Here is a 20,540-nt window from a genome sequence, read left to right as displayed (position 1 = left end):
ACTCAGTTGAAAACAGAATGCCTCAAACCTTCTCTCTCATGACCAAGAGCCTTACACATACACTTGCCCTGGGGCGCCTGCGTGGCTCAGTGGGTTAAGCGTCCAACTCTTGGTTTCGCCTCAGGTCATGATCTCATGGTTCCAAGAAGTCGAGCTTAGGCTCCTCTGCCCTTCCCTTCCCCTCAGAATATATAAATAAACTTAAAAAAAAAAAAACATATTCTTGCCCTTTGTATCAGGAATTCCTTATTAGGAACCTGTCTTTTCAAAATATACAAAATATACAAAATACTACAAAAGTATTTCCTGCAATATTATTTACGATAACAAAAAATAGAATCAACTTCATACTAGAATTCTGGTATATACTGCTGATCATATCAATATGCTTCTGAATAAACTTCACTGGTTTGACAAGACTGCTTTCGATGGAACATTAAACAGAAAGAGAATAGAAATATTTGAATCATATATTCAAAATAGTATTAACTTTGTAAATATGTAGACATACTCAGAAAAAAAAAATGATGGGAAGTACACTGAAATGGGACAGCTTTTATTTCTGGGTGATGTTATTTTGGTGATTTCAGTTGCTTTCTACTTGCTCCACAATGAGCTTGTCTTATTTCTAATTCGAGGAAACATATTTCGGAAAGCTTCTGCATCAAAAGATTTTCTTAAAGACCGAGGAATATGTATGTGTAAGTGTGGATGTGTGCTGGTGTGTGTGTGTGGATGGTGTTTATGAGCATGTGTGCATGTGTGTGTATATGTGGGTATGTGCGTATGCTTTCCATTCAGAAGGACACCAGAGGTGAATGAAGCCTCCCCAGTATCTGGACATCAGTTAAGGGTACGCATACTCAATCCAACATCCTCTCTGCTAGATATGTGAAGGGATTAGTTTTACTATTTGGCTTGAAATGCAGACCTTTAGTTTTCTTGAGTCAGCACAAGAACCTGCCAGAAAGAAGGCAGAATGCTAATACAGTCTGTGGAGGGCCAGTGAGGGTTGTGGCTGGGGGCCAGCGTGTAATAACTCAGGCAGAAATTACACCAGAGACCTGGTTCTGGAAACAAACTGCATCCACAGCCCCCTCCACCGCAGAGAGGAGATTTGGGTAAATGAGCGATGAGAGTAAGAATAAAAAAACCCTTCTCTAGAGCTCAATGTTGCCAGGCCCTGGTCCAACAATCACACAAGGTGGGAACTATTGCTATCCCCATTTAACAGATGAGGAGAAGAAAGCACAGAGAGGCTAAGGAATTGTTCAGGGTCACACAGCTAGTAATTGCAAGGTGATTAAGGCCAGAATGCCTGGCGAGGGGTTTGCACGACCTTGGACAAATCTTTCAACCCCTCTCCCCCTTGGTTTCCTGTCTCTAACATGAATACAACATAAAGTCCCATACAGCAAGTTTCATCGTGCTCCGCGAGGGGCATTGATAGCTCGGTTCTAAAACAAAATCCTAAGAGTTAAGACATCTCAGGGTGTCCCCAAGTGGCTCCTAGAAGCAGGCCTCTGGCTGTGTCCCTAGCACCTCCATAATTACTGGCAGGGCTGGGTGATCCTCTGATATGGCCACCCTGGACCGGGACAGTGGTGCTTACCTGGGCCTCGTCCGGGCCTCTTCTTCTGCACGAACGTCTGGGATCCCGGAGGGGCTGGAGGTGTAGGCAAGGCTTGAACGCTGGGCTTGGGTGGCTGGGCCTGGAAGCTGGGAGACTTGGGGGGCAGCGGGGGTGGGGCTTCACTGCTGTTGTTAGCTCCTGGCAAAGGAGGCGCAGGCACAGAGGACCTCGGGGTACAGGAGGCATAAAGAGGGGGTGGGGGTGGTGGGGGCGGTGGGGCGGGAGGCTCCCGCGCATCTTGGGCGGGGCTGGTAGCATCTGCACTAAGCCCTGGATACCCACAAGGTGGGAGGAGAGGGAGTGGGGGTGGGATGGGTGGTAGGTGCAAGGGGGTTAGTTGAGGCTTCACTGCCTTGTCACTGAGAACGGAGGCCAGGGGAAGGGGGGGTGGAGTTGGGGGAGGGGGGGGAGGGGGAGGGGGAGGTACGGAGGGGAGAGGGGGTACAGCCACTGGGGGGTTCCCTTTGGTGGGTGGGCCAGGTGGGGACACCAGCGGAGTTTTGGTGGGGGAGGAAGGGGGCAGGGGTGGGGGCAGGGGCGGAGGAGGTGGGGGTGGGGTAGGAGGCGGTGGGGCGGGCATGCTGGGGCGAGGAGGGACTGTCCTGGCAGCGCCGTGCACCTCAGAGGCATTGCCTAGCCTGGGAGATGCAGGGGGGTTAAGCGGGCCACTGATAGTTTTGATAGGAAGCCGGGGAGAAGGCGCCCGGGAGCCAGGGGCCTGCCCTGTCTTGCCACCTGGAAGTAAACAAGCTCTGAGTTAGGTCAGCCACAGAGGACGGAGGAACCCGAGTATGTGGGCGGCTGTGACAGATGCCGTCCAGCGTGATGTCAGCCAAATGCATGGTGGACGCTCTCTTCCTGCACGCTCACGGGGAGACCTCAGGTGCGGCAGCTGTCCCACGAGAGGGCTGGCTGGACCGACCCCAAGGTCCTTGCAAGTGCCAGCCTTCCTGTTCCAGCCCATCTCTGCCCGCACCTGCCAAGGGCCCATGAGTCTCCCAGCCCAGGGCACAGGGCTGCTCTGACCCTCTCTGTCTTCCCTTACCTCAAGGCCACCCTCACACTCATTCACCGTTACCGACTGGGTCAATCCAGCCGGGTACCCAGCCTTTACATCCTAGTTTGGATCCTCAGCCGTAGCAACTAGAAGCTCCTTGCTAGGGAGGTTTTCCTCATTTCCAGCATTTTGTGAACAAGGACTTCGGTTGTGCATCAAGACCAGAAGATCCATCATCCCTCCAATATATAAGTAACTCAGAAGTCAGTGGGAAGACACACAGCCTTGGGGATCCAGGTCTGACGACCTTGAACCTCCCAGTCCCACGGCTCTGGAATTTCAAAGCCTCTTTTTCCGAAGACATGTCCATTTCCAGTGGGCTCTCAGTCTCCTGATCTCCTGGCTTCCTCACCGCACAGATCCACGAACCCCAACTTGAAACCCAATGCCTCTTTGGAAGTCAACAAATCTGGAGTAGCATGCTGCTCCCAGTGACCTGTCTTTGGCATACTTCATGGAAGACTGGGGTGGAGGTGCTCCCTAGGAGGGGCCTTGTCACTCTCTGTGCGCCCTTTTGCTGTGCTTCTTACCCTTTTGTCCCTCCCCGAGGACAAAAATGTTCCTCTCCTTGTTTAGTGCATGGAAATTCTGCAGCCACTGCTCTAATGTGTCTTTGGAGCATCACTGTCCCCTCAGGAGGCTCGTTAAAATACTCCTTCTAAGTAAATATAGTGCTCTCCCTAATGGAATTCCAGGGAAGCCATATTTTCCTATTCTTGCACCCCTGTAATTTACAACCCCCTTGAAAACACGTGGCGAACACCTGAAAAGATGGTTGCTTCTCAGACAGCTTCCTGGGTGTTGCAGAATAGGAAACACAGCTGCCGACTCAGATTATAAACCCCAGCATCTGGCAGCGGTTTGGAGCTTTCCTGCTGGTGCGTCCCCGGGTGTGTTCACCCAACCAGGTGCAAGATGGTACCCCAACGCACTTGACCCCAAAAGCCAGGCCATTCAAAGCAAGGTGTGGTGGCGGCGACGCTGGGGCTGAAACTCGGTGGGCAGGATGACAGTATCGGGCTTTCCAAAAGGATGGTGACCCTCCTCTGGCTATGATGTGACAGTTACCTGGGCAGCACTGCTTTTTACAAGTCTCAGCTACAGGATGGCTACTCTGAAGGCAGGGTGGTGGTGCCATTATTCCTCTGCTGAGGATTTCCTTTGGGGGTGGTTCTGGAAGAGACAATGTCTTCGCACCGAGGCATCCACCCTGGCTAACTGGATTCCCTCGGGGCCTGAGGCAGGCACCGCCATGACACCCGGCTGACCGTGGCCAGGAGTGAAGGCCTCTGCCTGGCCTTTCCAAGGACGGGACCTACCGCCCCCTGCGATTCTAACATTAGACATTTCATGTGAGGACTAGGGCAGGTGTCAGGCTCAGGGATTCCTGCCTTCAAGGTCTTAAGCCTGTTCCCATAGCACACAGAGATGAAGACAGAGGACCAAGGCAGGTCCCTAGCCAGGCCGAGGCCTCCCTATAGGTCTGCTTGCTCCCTGAACTTTAAAGGAATAACAAGTTTGAGGAGGAGCAGATTCAGCCACTGGGTAACCAATCCTGACTTTCTAAGTGACTAAGGACACCATGTCTCCGAGATTCAAAAACGCTCAGAATGAGTCATTTAAAAGCACAGGAACCTCTGCTGACTAAGCGGCCAGGCGAATGAGACGTGGGCAAACCTATTTTTATTGTGACATGAACAGCAGAGGCAAGGAAGGCACAAATCCTCATTCGGCTTATGCTCATGCCCACTCCAGGATGAAGAAGACAGCTGGCAGCACACGTGTAAGGTGAGGCCCCCAGGAGAGAGGAATTAGCCTGCGTGCAGGCCAGGAAGCCAGGTAGCAGGGGGCCCGTGGAGAGAGCCAAGGGGAGTAAGTGCCAAGGGAAGGAAGAAGGAGGTTTTCCTTCATAACATAGACGTTAACCCTGGAAATCCAAACAGAAACACAAAAGGAGGCCACAAAGTGGGTGGGGAAAGGCCAGCTTGAGTGCATCTAGAGCCTGGGGGGGTTATCAAAAGATGAAATATGTTTTGGGGCACCCGGGCGGCTCAGTCGGTTGAGCTTCCGACTTCGGCTCACGTCATGATCTCACGGTCTGTGAGTTCGAGCCCCGCGTCGGGCTCCGTGCTGACCGCTCGGAGCCTGGAACCTGCTTCAGATTCTGTGTCTCCCTCTCTCTCTGTCCCTTGCCTGCTCATGCTCTGTCTCTCTCTGTCTCAAAAATAAATAAACATTAAAAAGCATAAATTTTAAACAGATGAAATATGTTTTCCTTCTTCAATCTGTGGGTGTTTCCAGAAGATCTCGGACTGCGTGGAAGTCTCATTACACATTCCATAGTACCCAGTTTACTCATCCTATCTTATTTTAACGGCCACTCCTTCGGAGCGCTAAGCCAAGGCCACATTGTGACTTCGGAAGACATTTTAGGGACGTGTTGCTATAAAGACAAATAGAATCTTTGACCCTGAAAGTGATTTTAAAAGAAATCCAAACATTTTCACGGACTCCCAAAAGTACTGTGAGCACTAGACTCTGTGCTTTCTGGCCTCATGGCTCTCTGCAACCATGCTACCTACTTATACGTTCCACTCAACAAATATTTACTGAACACCTACCATACATCAGGCATTTTTAAGGCAGTGAAAAGAAACACAGTTCCTGCCTTCACAGAGTTTATATTTAGAGGGAGACGACAGAAATAAACTAACGAGTAAATATATATCAGATGGTGAAAACTAATACAAGAAAATTAAATCAGTGTAGAGGGGATATGGAGTCAGGGGGTGGGACTGATATTTTTTGTGGGCTGGATGCATAAAGCCTCACTGATAGGTTGATCAGGTGCCACATGAGCAGAGACCTGAAGGATGGGAGAAAATGAGCCATGTGGACACCTGAGGAAGAGTGTTTCCGGTCAAGAGAGCAGTCAGTGCAAGGGCCCTGTGGCAACAGCATGCCTGGTGTGTGCAAGAAAGCAAGGAGGACAATGTGGCTGAAATGGAGGGCGTGTGCTAGCAAGAGCAGGAGGCAAGAACATGGAGAGGTAGCAAAGACTAGAGCCCTTCTCTCTGAATGGCCAGGAAGCTGATGGAAGTGTTTTGAGAGAGGAGAGCCATGGTCGGTCTTACTCTGACATGGCACCCAGCCCATGCATCTGTTTATTGTCTCTGTCTTTGAGATTCCATCCTGTAGCATGCATCATCGGTCACTTCATTATGGATTTCCATCTCCTCTACAGAAATCAATGCTTGTCTTCACAGAGTGGCTCAAACCCCACTCACTTGTGTCCTACAGGAGACAGGTAGGAATGGAGACGACCTGGCTTCCTTTGGCCGGTCCCTGTTAAACCTGACTGGGTATTTCTCCTATCTTTTCTTCTGTGAAGAGAAACTAGTGGACATTTTTTACCCTACAGGATGTTTATTTGCTACCACTCAGGAATTTGGGAAAAGAAAGCGGCCTTGAGAAATGTCAACTCTCTTTGCCAAGCCCTTAGCAGAAAAGAGGAAATGAAATGGCTTCTGAGAGGGTTTCAATTGGACCTCAAAGCACCCTAGTGCCCTTATCTTTGCTGGACTTTATCAGTAGGTGACAGCAGCAAATGCACCTCCTTATGTCAAACAGCCACGGAGCCCCCCCCTCCCCGCCCTCCACCACCAGCCAAAGGTTATTAGCAAAGCCACATGGTAGAAGATTCTATACCAGCAATGCTTGGGGCTTGATATTCCCTGATTAATGAAATTCTTGGAGTTTATTTCAGCTTGCTGGCTAAAGAGAACAATAATAGGAAAAATATTCCCATTACCCACAATAAGTATATATTTGCCCAATTTTAATGCAATGCTTTCAAAACATCTGATATCCACTAACACACAAATGGCTGCAGTAGACTGGTTGCAGAAATGGCCTTGCTTGTCCACTCCCTCCTGATTCTGTATCTTTGAAATGTGATTTTACAGATCCTGTCATCAAGAGGCGAAGTGTCTTTCTCCACCCTTGTTTCCGGGCCGGCCCTGTGGCTTGCTTTGGGTAAGAGGATGCGGTAGGAAGAGATATTGTGCCAATTCTCAGACTAAGTCTTAAGAGACTTTATACACTTCCGTCCTCTTTGTTGGAACCCTGCCACCGACACGCACAAAATCCCAAATAGTCTGCTAGATACTGAGAGACTGTATGGATCAGTCAGGTCTGTCATTTCAGCTGAGGCACCAAAGATACAAGAACTGTAAGATTAGCCAAAGCCAATTACCCAAGCTGAGATGACCCTAAATGGCCAACCACAGAACTAACTATAAGCGAAATAAGTGGCTATTTAAAGCCCGTAAGTGTTAGGCTATTTTGTTATACAGCAATGCCTAACTGATACAATGACTCACATTACAGTGATGTCACTGTGATTTTCCAACGCGATTTATACCCTTCATCTGTACTTTGCCGTCTGAGCCCCAATCACAGCTTTGCGAAACACTACACACAATGGCAAATCATTCTTCAGTAATTACAAAGGGATGACTTCCAAGACCCCTTGAGCATGATGCTTTGGATACTTTCAGTACGTGCTCCCCAATCCATGATCTACTGCTAGACAACTTTTCACTAAAAACACGTCACCACCCTCCTGGCACGTGAGGATCGCCCCGTTGGTTCCACACGTTAAGGAGGGAAAGACCACGAGGCAGCCAGTCTGAATTGTCCCTTACCTGCTGCATCCCTCTGGCCTGCTGGACGCAACACTGGAAAGCCACCGGCAAACAGATCTCCCAGGGCTGGGGGTGTGCTTCCGCCTCGAGAGTTTGCAGAACCTCCTCCTTCTTTGTTGCCTCCCTTAGAACCTTGGCAGAGAAGAGGCAGGTGGGTGAGGACTTGTGAGCAGAGCTGAGCCGCCAGTTCTCATCCCGGGACCGTGATCCAGCACCGCCTGGGGCAGCCTTCCCGTTCGTTCCCCCACCTCCAGCCTTCCCCTTCTAGTGGTCATCATTCCCAAACGCCCTCTGCCCGGATGCCCCGCAGACTCCTGCAGCTCATGCTGTCTGCTGTTCCCTCTGGACCTAACCACGCAACTGACCATCAGCAGCCGAGTACCCTGAAGAGTGGCCGAAACGAAGGGGCCTAAACGCTGCCATTCCGTAGGTGCCGGCAGGGGAACCGGCAGCACCTTTCGAATGAGAACACTCACACACTGCAGGTGTGGCGCCGGCCCTATTTTCAACTCGACGGTTGTTGTGGGAGGACCAGACAGAGAAAACCCAGAGATTCAGTTCAGCCGGTAATTTTAACTTCTTGTCCACAGAGTCTGGCCCAGAATGGCAAGCAGGAAGTGAAAGTCTGCAATGATTTGTGCTTTGGCATTTTCCTTCTCTGTCTCCCTGGCTCTCACTCCCTGAGCCCCCTACCCTTCCCTGAATCTTTTCTTCTACAGGAGAGAAAGCTCGTGAAACCCTGGGGGACAAGGGTCACTAATTCCAGCCTTCCAGACGTGTGTGATGACCAACTGTGTACGATGAGAAGACGTTCGGCTTAGGGAAGAGTTCCTAGCAAGAAATGTTCAGAGCCTGCAGCTAACTTGCACAGAGAAATCAGGGCACAGTGCCCACTGGTGGATGAATGGGTTTAGATTATTCTGAGTATTAATATACATTTACCTATTCACTGGCATGATTAGGAAACGAGTGTTCCGATCAAATGGGTTTGTCTGGTAACTGGGCTTAACCAATTAGATAGCGGGTCCAACTGGAAACTAATTTTTATTGCAACTGCTGAAAATACTCTAAAATAATTTGTCTATCCTTGTGTATTAACATATATAGTTACAGATACTAGATACAATTATACTTTTAGGACTATCCTTGGGAATTACCATCACGTGCATCATTGAAAACTACATGAAGACATAATAAGAGACGACATTGGTGAATAGTTCCGCATGTATTATTTCTACCTTCAGCAATCTTGATGAAAAAAAGCAAAAAAGCAGGTATGATCATCTTCCCCCATCTTGTAGATAAGCAGACTGAACCTCAGAGAAATCCCCAGATTTGCCGGGTAGCAGAATCAGGCCTCAGCCTGGATCATCTCTACTCTATACATAGAAAGCTGCAGTCATCTGACCCTATGAGAGAATTCTGAGCACATCTTTTTCCTCGTGAAAACAAAAACGTGGCATATTTTAATGATGACACTTTAATTTTTCTCTCACTGAGTTTGAGGGCTATGAGGATGCAGGGTAGGTGATCTTTAGAGGTTATCGCACGGTCAATAAACGCAAAGTGAAATCGCCAGACAGTGGAATATTAGTCAACAGTAAAGCATTGGCACGTGCTATATATGGATGAACTTTGAAGACAGTGTGCTAAGTGAAGGAGACAGTCACAAAAGGCCACAGGGTGTATGATTCCATTTATATGAATAGCCCAAAGAGGCAAATCCATAGAGACCGAAAGTGGATTTAGTAGCTGCCAGGGATGGGGGGAGAGGCAGAATGGAAAGTGACTGCTAACGGGTGTGGGGTTTCCTTGTGGAGTGATGAAAACGTTCCGAAAGGAGACAGGGGTGATGGCTGCAACCACATTGTGAATGGGTAAATGCCACGGAATTGGACGCTTTGGTGCTTAAAACGGTGAATTTTATATTATGTGGATTTTGTCACGGTTCAAAAGAAGCTATCCCACCACGTTTTTGTTTGTTTAGCGTTTGAACAGGGGTAGAAGATACACCGTGGATCATCTGCCGACCTGGAAAGGAAGCTCCGATTCTCTCACCCACGTGGCCTGTGCATTGAGCAAGTCTGCTATGGCCCAAAGTGGGCGCTGGGTAACTTCCCTGAGCAGGCCAGCGGTGCCTGGCTGAGCCTCCCGTGGCCTGCCCTTGCCTCACAGCAGGCCTAGCCCCGCCGCTCACTTACTCTCAATTTGTGGGGCACTGCGGTCATTGATCTGTGTGACTTTCCGTAGGCGAGTTCCCTGCTGGATATCAGCCAACAGAGCGCTCCGACCTTTGGGGTCTGCCTTTCTCAAGCTGGAAGCGTCTGTACCCACCTGTAAGGGAATAAGAGGGATCTGATTAGAACCGCATGTAATAACACAATCCGCTGTTTGCTAGTGTAACTTCCTGCGTCGGCTCCTTTCTGCCTGTAAACGTCTTTCGATTTGCACAGCTTCTTGGGGCTCTCTTCTCTCTGCTGGATGGGATGCAGCCCAATTCATGGATCGCTGGATAAAATAAGATCTTTAACATTTACTCTGTTGAATCTCGTTTTTTTTTTGTTTTTTTTTTTAAACACTTCCATTTTCGCGTGAGCTGACATGGTAGGGGTCTCCATGGGCTTGTAGAACCAGGGAGCACCAGAAAGAACATATGTAGGCTGGTGGCAAATAAGAGGAGGGGTTGGGTTGTGCTGGAAGATAGAGTCCGGAGGAAACACAGTTAGAAGGTTTATACCATGTGAACCGAGACCTAGTTAAACATTTCTCAAAGCCAGAAATACTTCTTAGCTCTTGCTATTTGGGGGAGACCATGTGTCTTCAGTGTTTGGCTTAAATAGCACCACTTCAGAGGCCTTTTCTGACCCCCCCCCCAATCTAAGCAAGGCCACCCGGTGTTCTCTCTAAGGGTACCCTATTCCTTTTTCCTCTGCTAACTTCTATCGCCTGACGTAAACTTGTATCTGTCTCTCCTTGCGGAAAATTTCCATCTGTGGTTACGAGTTGAGGGTTCACCACCCCCAGAGGACTCTGTCAGGAAAAAGACCTTGTTTGTTTTGTTCACAAATTATTTCCAGAGGGTATAACAGGACCTGGCCACAGGTAGGCGCAGCGACTACCAGACAAATGAATGAGCGCGTGAACTAGACCCAGGACGTAGAGTACATTGACCTTGCTTTCAAGGGCATTGTGGGCGTGCCAGGGAGACAGGGCGCACATGCATGGAATTAAGCCATGACATCGTAAACATATGATGCAAGTCCCACAGAGAGGAAGGTCACCGAGAGTTCAGAAGTGGCCATATTTGCCAGGCTGCAAAGGAAGATAAGAGACCTTGAGATGGTCCTCGAAGTAGAGACAGGATTTACAAATCCTTGCAGTAGCCATTTTCCGTTCAGAAAAGGACAATCCAGCTTTGTTGGCTATTTAGTCAGAGACTCTCCAGTGTCACAGACTAGAAACAAAGGCAATTGTGGTTTTAGCTAAAATGTGCTGAGGGTGTGTTTTCACTGGCTGCCTCTACTGCCCTGGTGATGTATCTTCCATGGGCTTTGAAGGACATAAGCTTCAAAGCTGGGTTCTTGCTGCCCGGAAACAAGTTTTTGAACCCTTGAAGGGCGGGGGCCCATGGACAATAGTCAGTAACAGAGCTGAGCAAGGGGCCCCAGCCCTGATGATGCACGTTTTTAGAAAGCATTATTAATGCACACGTACAGCAGGGCATTTCTCACACAACATGCTTTTAAAGTCTATCAATAGAAACCATTAATATCCATAAATCCTTTTAAAATGCCAAGTTTTGAAATCTTTTAAAGTTTCCTCTCATTTTATTTACAAGTAGTTCATGGCAGGAATAAAAGGCCAAGGGAAATATCATGACCCAGTCAAGAGGGTATGAAAACTTTTGCAAAAATCTAGCATCACAATCTCAGACATGTATTATTTTCAGAGGTTAGGGAGAGAAAGTGCTTTGGAGCTTTCTTCCTAGTTACAAGATAAATAACACAGTGCATTATAATGATAATCATGGCTCAACTCAGGTGACAGCCTTGGGGACGGCAAGGGTTAGAACGGTGTGTTCTTCTGTTCAAAGAAGTAGCTGGACCCAGGAACAAACCTTGTCGCTAATAATCCCACCGCGGGCAAGTGGGTCATCTTATATAATTTTTTTTTCAAATATTTATCTTTGGGAGAGCTCAAGCTGGGGAGGGGCAGAGCGAGGGGGACAGAGGATCTGAAGTGGGCTCTGCCCTGACAAGCTGACAGCAGCTAGCCCGATGTGGGGCTCGAACTCATGAACCACGAGATCGTGACCTGAGCTGAAGTGGGACGCTCAACCAACTGAGCCACCCAGGTGCCCCCGATCATCTCATCTAATTTAAACTTGATTTTTTAATTTATCACCAAAATGTATCCCCTACCCCCTGATCTTGCCCATCCCAAACTTTTTAGGTGAGGGCTATGAAGAACATTAAGAGCCCTTGGGATAATGACTTTGAGTACCTACTTAGCACAGGCCTCAATATATTCTTGATGATTCCATATGCCAAGATTTTTTGATAAACATTTTCCAAGTCAGCAGGAGGACATGGCGAGTCACATCATGTTTACATGCTGCAGTTCAACTTGCGGGACTAAATGGAACATTCCTTCTTTGACTTCTTGGCTTTCTTTCCTGCTGTACTGTCTACCCTGATGATTTTCCACTAGAGGGCTCTCCCTCCCCTGATATGGATATGGCATCAGTCCGTCCTCTCTGGTGAGGTCCAGAATGAATAACTTCAGGGCTAAGGGGACCACGTAGATTTAGTCTTAATGGGTTTTGCACAAAAGGACATCTAAGGACATATTCATTTGCACACTGAAAACTGTGTTACTCAGTGGCAGTCGTTTCTACGCCATCTGCAATATTTATTAGCAATTCAATCATAATTTGCTTCTTAAAAAACCCTATGAAGTCTTGTTACTGTGGTTACAGGGCACAGAAACAGAAGAGGGAAGATTTCCAAATATTCACTGGTTCTTTTATTCTATGCAAATCCTGGTTATTAGCAACTCACTAAAAATATAATCAACAGAGAGAAAGCCACTCCTGGACACTTGTCCTGTGACAAATATAGCCACCAAACATGTCCCCCTCGCCCCACGTGCATGTGCAAGGGTGCACGTGTGTGTACACACACACACACACACACACACACATACACACACACCCGAAACCAAAACATTCCTTCGATGTTTGTTCTTGTTCTTTCTTAACCTTGTTATTGAGTGTGGCAATTTGCTGAGTTTCACATAAACCTTTTGTGGACTCAGTTCCCCAGTAGTGAGCTCCAAATGCAATAGCGTGAACCCCAAAAAGATGCCACGTAGCAGAACAGCAATGCAAATTAGCCCATCCCGAGCCGTGCAAAGGCTGAAGAACCCAAGTGAGCCAGTAAGATCACAAAGACAAAAACAAAGACAGTTCTGACCAGGCCAAGGTGGTGAAGTGTCTGTCCTCCCATCTCGATAAATTATAAAAGCTTTTGCATGTCCCTTTGTCATCTCAGCAAATGAGTCCATCAGGTTCCAGTGGGGTTTGGGCGGGGGTGGAGGGATGGGGTGGGGGATGGCAGTCCAGCCCAGATCAAAACCTTGAGCTGCATGTCCTGCTGTCTGTCGCTTTGCTGCCATATGCCATTACTGCATCTGTCTGATTCATGCCGATTTCTGTGAGAAACACCAATTAAAAAAACCCCAGCCAGTTAATCCAAATCTGGCAGGCTGTCTATCTCAAGGATGCTCTAAACCCTATCGTATTCGCACAATGTCAGCCTCGCAGTTTCCTAAAGGTACATTCTCCAATGTGGCTGCTAAACCTAAAATTAGTTCTCAGGTGTCCAGGCACACAGCCTGCCCATTACCTCGGCCCTCAGCCCACTCCCGCCTTCTCCAAACTTGGGGGCAGCCAGCGTCCTGGGATCCCGTTACCAAACCTGAATCCCCAGGACAGCCCGCACTGCCTCCCGCCTGCCATTACCGTCTTTATGTGGGAGAACACAGAGAGCCTGGGATCCCAAAGAGAGACACAAAATATTTTCACAGAAAATTAACTGACACAATGTTCCTGACACCCCAAATGTGCATAAGTCAGGCTGTTCCAGAAGGAGGTGTACTGGGATCCAACAGCGGTAGGTCTCGTTTTCAGAAATCCAAATAGGCAATTAAAATCCACAAGCAAGAAGAATGGACCCTCTAACCTCCTTTACTAAAGCCTGGTTTCCTGAACCACTGCATGCAGACCGTGACTGGTCCCTAGAGGACAGAGCTACCTCGCGCAGGGCTACCTCCTTTAAAGGGAGGGCTAAAACAGCACAACAGGTCCCAAACGGAGCCACTTGTCCCCAAGAGAGCAGACCAAGACAAAACTGCAGTCTCAGCCCTTCCCGGGAATGTGAACTTTCCCCAGTCGATCTGGAATTATCCTACCAGCACCCATAAGGTAATTTGTGTGATTGATCCCTGCCCTGCCCTTCGCCCTTTGCTTGCTTGAAACATTCCTTTCCTTTGTTTATGACTTCCCTGTCCCACCCTCTTTCTGCCTTTACCACTTGGTATAGCTCTGCCGATCTCCTTTCTATTTGCTCTAAGGGATGCTCCTTGATTCCTGAATCACTGAATAAAGCGTATTAGATCTTTATGTTTACTCAGTTGAGTTTTGTGTTTTAACAGGCGGGAAAGCAGAATTAAAGGCCCTTTTGTTGGGGCTCTAGGCGTATCTGTTCCTATTCTCAACGCCCTCAGTGAAGGACATCCCCTACAGTCATCTCCTCCCCAGGATGACTGGCTGCTGTAGGCTGGCCCAGGGGCCTGGGCCCAGGGGCCTGGAGGCCATCTCAGACCCTTCCCTTTTCCTCATTCCCAACAGCTACTCAAGTCCCAAGCTCCTACGGATTCTTCCTGAGTGATCTCTCTGGAACCTGGTTCCTTTTCTGCATCCCTGCAATGCTGACTTAATGCAGGTGATGATATTCCTCCCAGGCTGCTCCAAAATATACCACTTTGGCATATTGATTATTTTGAATTAAAGGGATATAGGAAATCGCCAATGCAAGGACACTGACCGTCCTTTGTTCCCCTGTTAGCAGGAGATAAATTTCCCATGTGAATAGTATCCTCCTTGTACCAGGAGGAAAGGAGGCATCCTTATCATCATCCATAGGGAATTCAAGGCTGAGAGGGCTGTGTAAACAAACCTTGTTACTTCTTTTCCAATTAACTACCCCAAGCCTAAACTTCCTTGTCTTGTTGATTCTTTACAAACGTACTGTTTCTTCGTCTAAAAGGCTACAAGCTGCCTACCTACCCTATGACCCAGCAATAGCACTGCTAGGAATTTACCCAAGGGATACAGGAGTACTGATGCATACGGGCACTTGTACCCCAATGTTTACAGCAGCACTCTCAACAATAGCCAAATTATGGAAAGAGCCTAAATGTCCATCAACTGATGAATGGATAAAGAAATGGTGGTTTATATACACAATGGAGTACTACGTGGCAATGAGAAAGAATGAAATATGGCCCTTTGTAGCAACGTGGATGGAACTGGAGAGTGTTACGCTAAGTGAAATAAGCCATACAGAGAAAGACAGATACCATATGTTTTCACTCTTATGTGGATTCTGAGAAACTTAACAGAAACCCATGGGGGAGGGGAAGGAAGAAAAAAAAAAAGAGGTTAGAGTGGGAGAGAGCCAAAGCATAAGAGACTCTTAAAAACTGAGAACAAACTGAGGGTTGATGGGGGGTGGGAGGGAGGGGAGGGTGGGTGAGGGGTATTGAGGAGGGCACCTTTTGGGATGAGCACTGGGTGTTGTACGGAAACCAGTTTGACAATAAATTTCATATGTTGAAAAAAATAAAATAAAAGGTCTACAAGCTGCCTGCTTTGGCCACTTTCTTGAATTTCCTATTTCTATGAGCTTCTGTACGTTCAAAATAAACTCATTTCTCTCCTGTTACTCTGTCTCATGTCAACTTAATTAGTACACCAGCCAAAGAACCTAGAGGGGGAAAAAAAGGAAAACTTTCTCACCCCTACACAGGCCACCATCACCTTGGGATTCCATCATCTGGTCTTCATGTCTCCTGTTTTCTTGCTTTCCTCCACTCAGCTCTCCGTATGAACTGTATAAGGGACATGTCACTTGTCATGGCCTTCCCCACCACAAAACTTTCTGCTGGCTCCCCACGGCCCTCAGGATCAAGTTCAAATACCTTCACACTGTGCGAGGCCCTCCACTTCTCCAGCATTCCCTGCTGGAGCTCACCCCTGGGCCTTTGCTTGAGCTAATCTCTCTGCTCTTTTTACACTTGTCTCTTGGCTATATTCCAGGAGGACTTCTGATCCTGGAAGGCCAGGTGAAGAGTCCTTTTTTGTTCCTAGAGCAACATGCTCACCCTTAGAGCACCTGCCACCCGGATTATGTCACTCTGCTCAAAACTTGCAGTGTTTTTCCATCTCACTTGGGACAAAAAATTCAAAGCCTCCATTAATATGCTCTGCTGGGCTTAACTGCATTTCTGTAAGCTGAGTTTACCTATAAATGCCAGCATTTTCCTACCCACACCAGCTAAGCAGTTCCACTATATGGCAGTCCCTCCCTAATTATAAGCTTTACCTCTGGTGCTTGTTTTGGCAACACTGATAAGTTTGATTGTAATATGAATTCCAAGTTCCTTCAGTAGGGAATAATCGGAAGAAAACAGAAGAATACAGGTTGGGAAAGGAAAGAGTAGCAATAAAGAAATATGGAGAAAGAGGGATCTGAGGCGTGTATCAGCAGGGCCCGTGGGATGGGTTTCAGAGGCAGGGAGTAGATATTGAACTACAAGGGAGCCATACATTTAAAAAGGCAGCCGACAGACGGATTGTGGATTGGACGTTGGGCAAAAACACAGCTTTAAATTATAAAATAAAATAAAAAGCTATTTTATCCACATCACAGCAAAATGAATCTGTGAGTAGTTTACAGAAGTTGCTGGAGAGAGGGACCCTGAAAAGAGGGCAAACAGAAATAATAGAGCAAACCTGTTGGTTATTAATGTGACTCAATAATATTTAAGATCTGAGTGCCGACTCTGTGCCATTAGATTAGGAGTTGGGGACGCAGTATGGGTGAGACCGCCAGGATCCTGTTGTCAGGGAGTGTGTCTATGTGTGTGTGTTTACGTGTGTGTGTATATATATGGTTGTATACGTATGTACACACGTATTGCATACACACATGTACACATACACATACAGGTATCTCCACTGTTTGAAAGTCCCCACTACATCACTTTTACAAAAGACCTACATTAGCGCCTACTTTGACTAAATGAAAGAAACCGGAAAAGGATTTTTGCTTCCACGAAGCAAGGTGAAAAGCGAAAACAGCGCGCAGTGTTGGTTTTGCAACAAGCCTTACAGAGGCGGCGCGCACCCCGAGCGGCGAGAACCGCCCCGCCAAGCTCCGTCCTGAGAAGCACACTCAGCATCTCAGCAGCCAGCCGCCACAGCTTTGAACTGTGCCTGTGAGCACCTGTGCTTTGTCTTGATTTATTTTGTGTGCCCGTTAGTCAGACGTGTCCTAAGGTATCAGAAAAGCCTAAGAGAGGTTGTATTTGGGGTCTGGGAATGCTCAAAAGTGGCCCTATTTACGTGAATGGTAATTGGTGCCTCAGTTTACAACATTTTGGCTTACAAAATGTTTCGAAGGAACTCCACCTTCGGATAGCGGGGTAAAACTGCATTCCTTGTTATTTATTTTCTGGATGTGATCCTCTGGTCTCCACAACTCAGATCCCAGTCTATTCAAGGCTGCCCTCAGATAATTGCATTTAAGGCACCCGTTGTCTGACTCTCCTCAAAATGCTTCAGTGACTCTCCATTCTGCCCCAAATCAAGGAATCCAGCCACATTCCTCCAAGGAATCTTTCAACCTTCTTTTGTATTTCTCGAGGAATTAAAACGGCTCCGGATTTCTCCCGCGTTCCTTTTCTACTTCCAAGGCTCTGCTCACGTTTCTGCCTCTTCTGGGCATGCACCCCTGGCCCCAGCCCTGCCCTACCTCCCAACCTTGTGTTTCTCTTTTAAACTCTATATCAAAACCACATTTACTTTACAAAATCTTTTTTCTTGTAAGCTTCTCCAAATCAATCTTTTCCTTATATGATCCACACATCCTCTCCAAAGCACACTGTAATTCTCTATGGCACTATTCAGGTCTTTCACATATTAAAGGTTTAAACAATTTTTTTTTTAAGTTTTATCTTTTTATTTTGAGAGAGAGAGAGAGAGAGAGAACATGAACAGGGGAAGGGCAGAGAGAGGGAGAGAGAGAACACCAAGTGGCCTCCATGTTGTCAGCATGCGGCCCGATGTGGGGCTCAAACCCACGAACTGGGAGATCATGACCTGAGCCCAAATCAAGAGTTAGACGCTTAACCTGAGTTACCCAGGTGCCCCTCAAATATTAAAGTTTTTGTATACTGTTCTTTCCCCTTATTTATTTATTTACCTTTACTCTGGGATTCCATTCATATGACGTTCTAGAAAAGGCAAAACTAGAGACAAGGTCAAGGTAAACATATCAGGCATTCTTGGGAGCAGGGAGGCCCAATTGGTGACACATTTCCCAGATACTTTGATGACAGACAACTGCCTTTACGCATCTGTCAAAACCCACAAACTCTTATGGCGTAAACAGTAAACCGTACGGACACAAATAAAAATAGTCATTTAAGAAGTTGGGATATCCCAGGAAAGAATGCAGAATGTGACAAAATTATCCAAGAGTATTACAAATGAATGAAATAATCTCACCGTGCATCATACGAAAAAAAAAAAAAAAGACAGTGATACAAGTAAATGTGTAAATGAATCAAAACTTTTAAGAATTAAGGTCAATGAATTGTATAGAAATCCCGGACTCTATATGATAGTGTTATTTCCCACAGAGGGAGTGGCTAGCCATTTTGAAACTGCTATCCATGCATACTGGTGTCCTGGAATTGGACAGTTTGTCGGTGACAAATGGTGGCTGTAGGCCAACTGGTCGTTGGAGTAGGAGGTTAAGGATAAGCGAGAAGAAAATGTCTGAAGGTCCAGATGAACACCCAGCAATGAGGAGGTGCAGGACGTAGTTCACTTTGGACAGAGCATTGCCAGAATTTGCACGGAGGGTCTGGCAGAAGCTTGGGTCTCCGAATTCCCAGGAACAGTGCTGATGGCGGTGCTTGCCCAGCTGTTGTTTCTTTTCTCCAACAAGGTCAGCGGTACCCAAATTAAAACAATAAAAATATCCGGCGCCAGAGTTCCCGTCACATCCTACTAAACTCTTCAGGTCCCAGGTACAGTTCTTGGAAATCTGTGTATCTGGAAACCCATGTCGTGGCTACACTGATAAGATATCTGTCCCAGCTGCTGTAGAACATGGTCATGAAACTCATCCAACCTCCTAATCTGGACATCTCACGTTTTGTCACCGAACTTTGCGTTTTGAGTTCCAGGTGCTCTGCTCCCCGCCTCTTTCCCCTGAGGAAAGCATCTTACCACCACAGTCTTAAGGTTTGTTTAAGGTGCATCTGGATTTAATTACAGAAGAGCTAAAAGACCAACCATCACTTCTCTGGAAATGAGATCATTTGTTTCTGCATTTCCCCTTATTTTTGAGTGGAAACTCTCTGCGTGCAAAAACCAAGCCATTCCCCTTTTAGTACGGGCACATCCAGCTTTTTTTTTTTTAGTTTAAATTTTATTTTTAAAAATTTACTCATTTATTATTTCTGAGAAAGAGAGAGAGAGAGAAAGAGAGGAGTGTGAGTGAGCGCACCGTGGGGGAGAGGCAAAGGAAGAGGGGGAGACACAGAATCCGAAGCAGGCTCCAGGCTCTGAACTGTCAGCACAAAGCCTGATGCAGGGCTTGAACTCACAAACTGCGAGATCATGACCAGAGCCGAAGTGGAATGCTCAACCGACTGAGCCACCCAGGCGCCCCACCAGCTCTTTTATTTTTTTTTTAAACCGTGTGAGTAATCTATCAGTACTTTATTCAAATGAACTTTGTATAAACCTTAGCCCCTTGCTCTCTGACATCTGTCTGCTCATGCAGGGGCAGGAAGGGAAGCTGCTGCCTTTATGCTGAAGCCCCTATTCCTCAAGCTGTCTTCACCCCTTTTAACCTTTGGTTACTCTGTCCTGAGAGATGGGAATTGAATTCAGCACCCATCTCCCTTTTTCAATGATGCCCATATTCCCAGGCTTTTAAGACTAAAATTTAAATGATGAGAAAACGTGATTTTAAAACCATGGCCGGACCCAGAAACAACAACCTTGAAACTAAAAAAAAAAAAAAAAAAAAAGAAAAAGAAAAAAACAAAGAGGCCAGCATTAGGAGTCCAGGGCTTGGCACCAGGAATTGCTAATAAATAAATCATAGTTTGAGCAGTGTCTCAAAAACAGGTTGAGGTTTCATACCTTCCTTTTTTTTTTTTCCAGACAAAAAGAACCACCAAAAAGAAACATGCTCTCGTCCCACCAGATTATCTGCAAACTAATAAATTAACACCACTGTCAAAGGGAGCACATCACTCCGGCATCCCTGTTTCCGTTAAAGGCTTTCTCTCATTCACCCCAGCTGAAACCTAGGATTCCTTCCTCTCTTCCTTTTGAAGCAGACAACTTTCGCTGAGACCTGGTTCCTTCTTTTTACTCCGCTATGCACACGGGTCACTCTGGAGTCTGGGTACAGAGGCCGTAGCATGCATAGGGTGACAATAATGACAACGGCAATGAGGAAAAGAAACGGGAAGGCATTTGCACGCGCCAGGCATCGTTCCGAGGGCTTGACATGTATTAACTCATGTAAAAGGCACTTGACCCGCCCACCCCATGATGTAAGTACTTGTTAAGGGTATTATGTTCACTTTACAGATGAGGTGCACTGTTTACTGCTAGCGAGGGCAGAGCGGAAAGGTGAGGCCAGGCCAAGTCAGGGTCCCTTGGCCACCAGGCCCTACAGTCTCTTAGTAATGACACCACCCGGGCAAATAGCGAAGGTGAAAACCCAGGAACACATGGTTAAGCCTGCAGCTGGGTGGGGGAGTGGTCCGATTA

The 20,540-nt window shown here is 47.2% G+C and overlaps 1 protein-coding gene across 1 annotated transcript in view; it reads right to left on the bottom strand.

The window, feature by feature from the left end:
• Positions 1 to 20,540, bottom strand: part of WIPF3 (WAS/WASL interacting protein family member 3) — a 37,155-nt gene that overhangs the window by 15,659 nt on the left and 956 nt on the right. Inside the window, exons 3-5 of the mRNA XM_042927348.1 lie at positions 9,598 to 9,783; positions 7,397 to 7,528; positions 1,613 to 2,368 (exon numbers count right to left, since the gene is read on the bottom strand). Coding sequence (XP_042783282.1) covers positions 1,613 to 2,368; positions 7,397 to 7,528; positions 9,598 to 9,783 — 1,074 coding nt within the window. The remainder of the gene's footprint in view (positions 1 to 1,612; positions 2,369 to 7,396; positions 7,529 to 9,597; positions 9,784 to 20,540) is intronic.

This window comes from Panthera leo, chromosome A2 (genome assembly GCF_018350215.1).
Source record: "Panthera leo isolate Ple1 chromosome A2, P.leo_Ple1_pat1.1, whole genome shotgun sequence".
In the NCBI taxonomy this organism is placed as follows: Eukaryota; Metazoa; Chordata; class Mammalia; order Carnivora; family Felidae; genus Panthera; species Panthera leo.
This window is presented reverse-complemented; position numbering and strand designations above follow the sequence as displayed.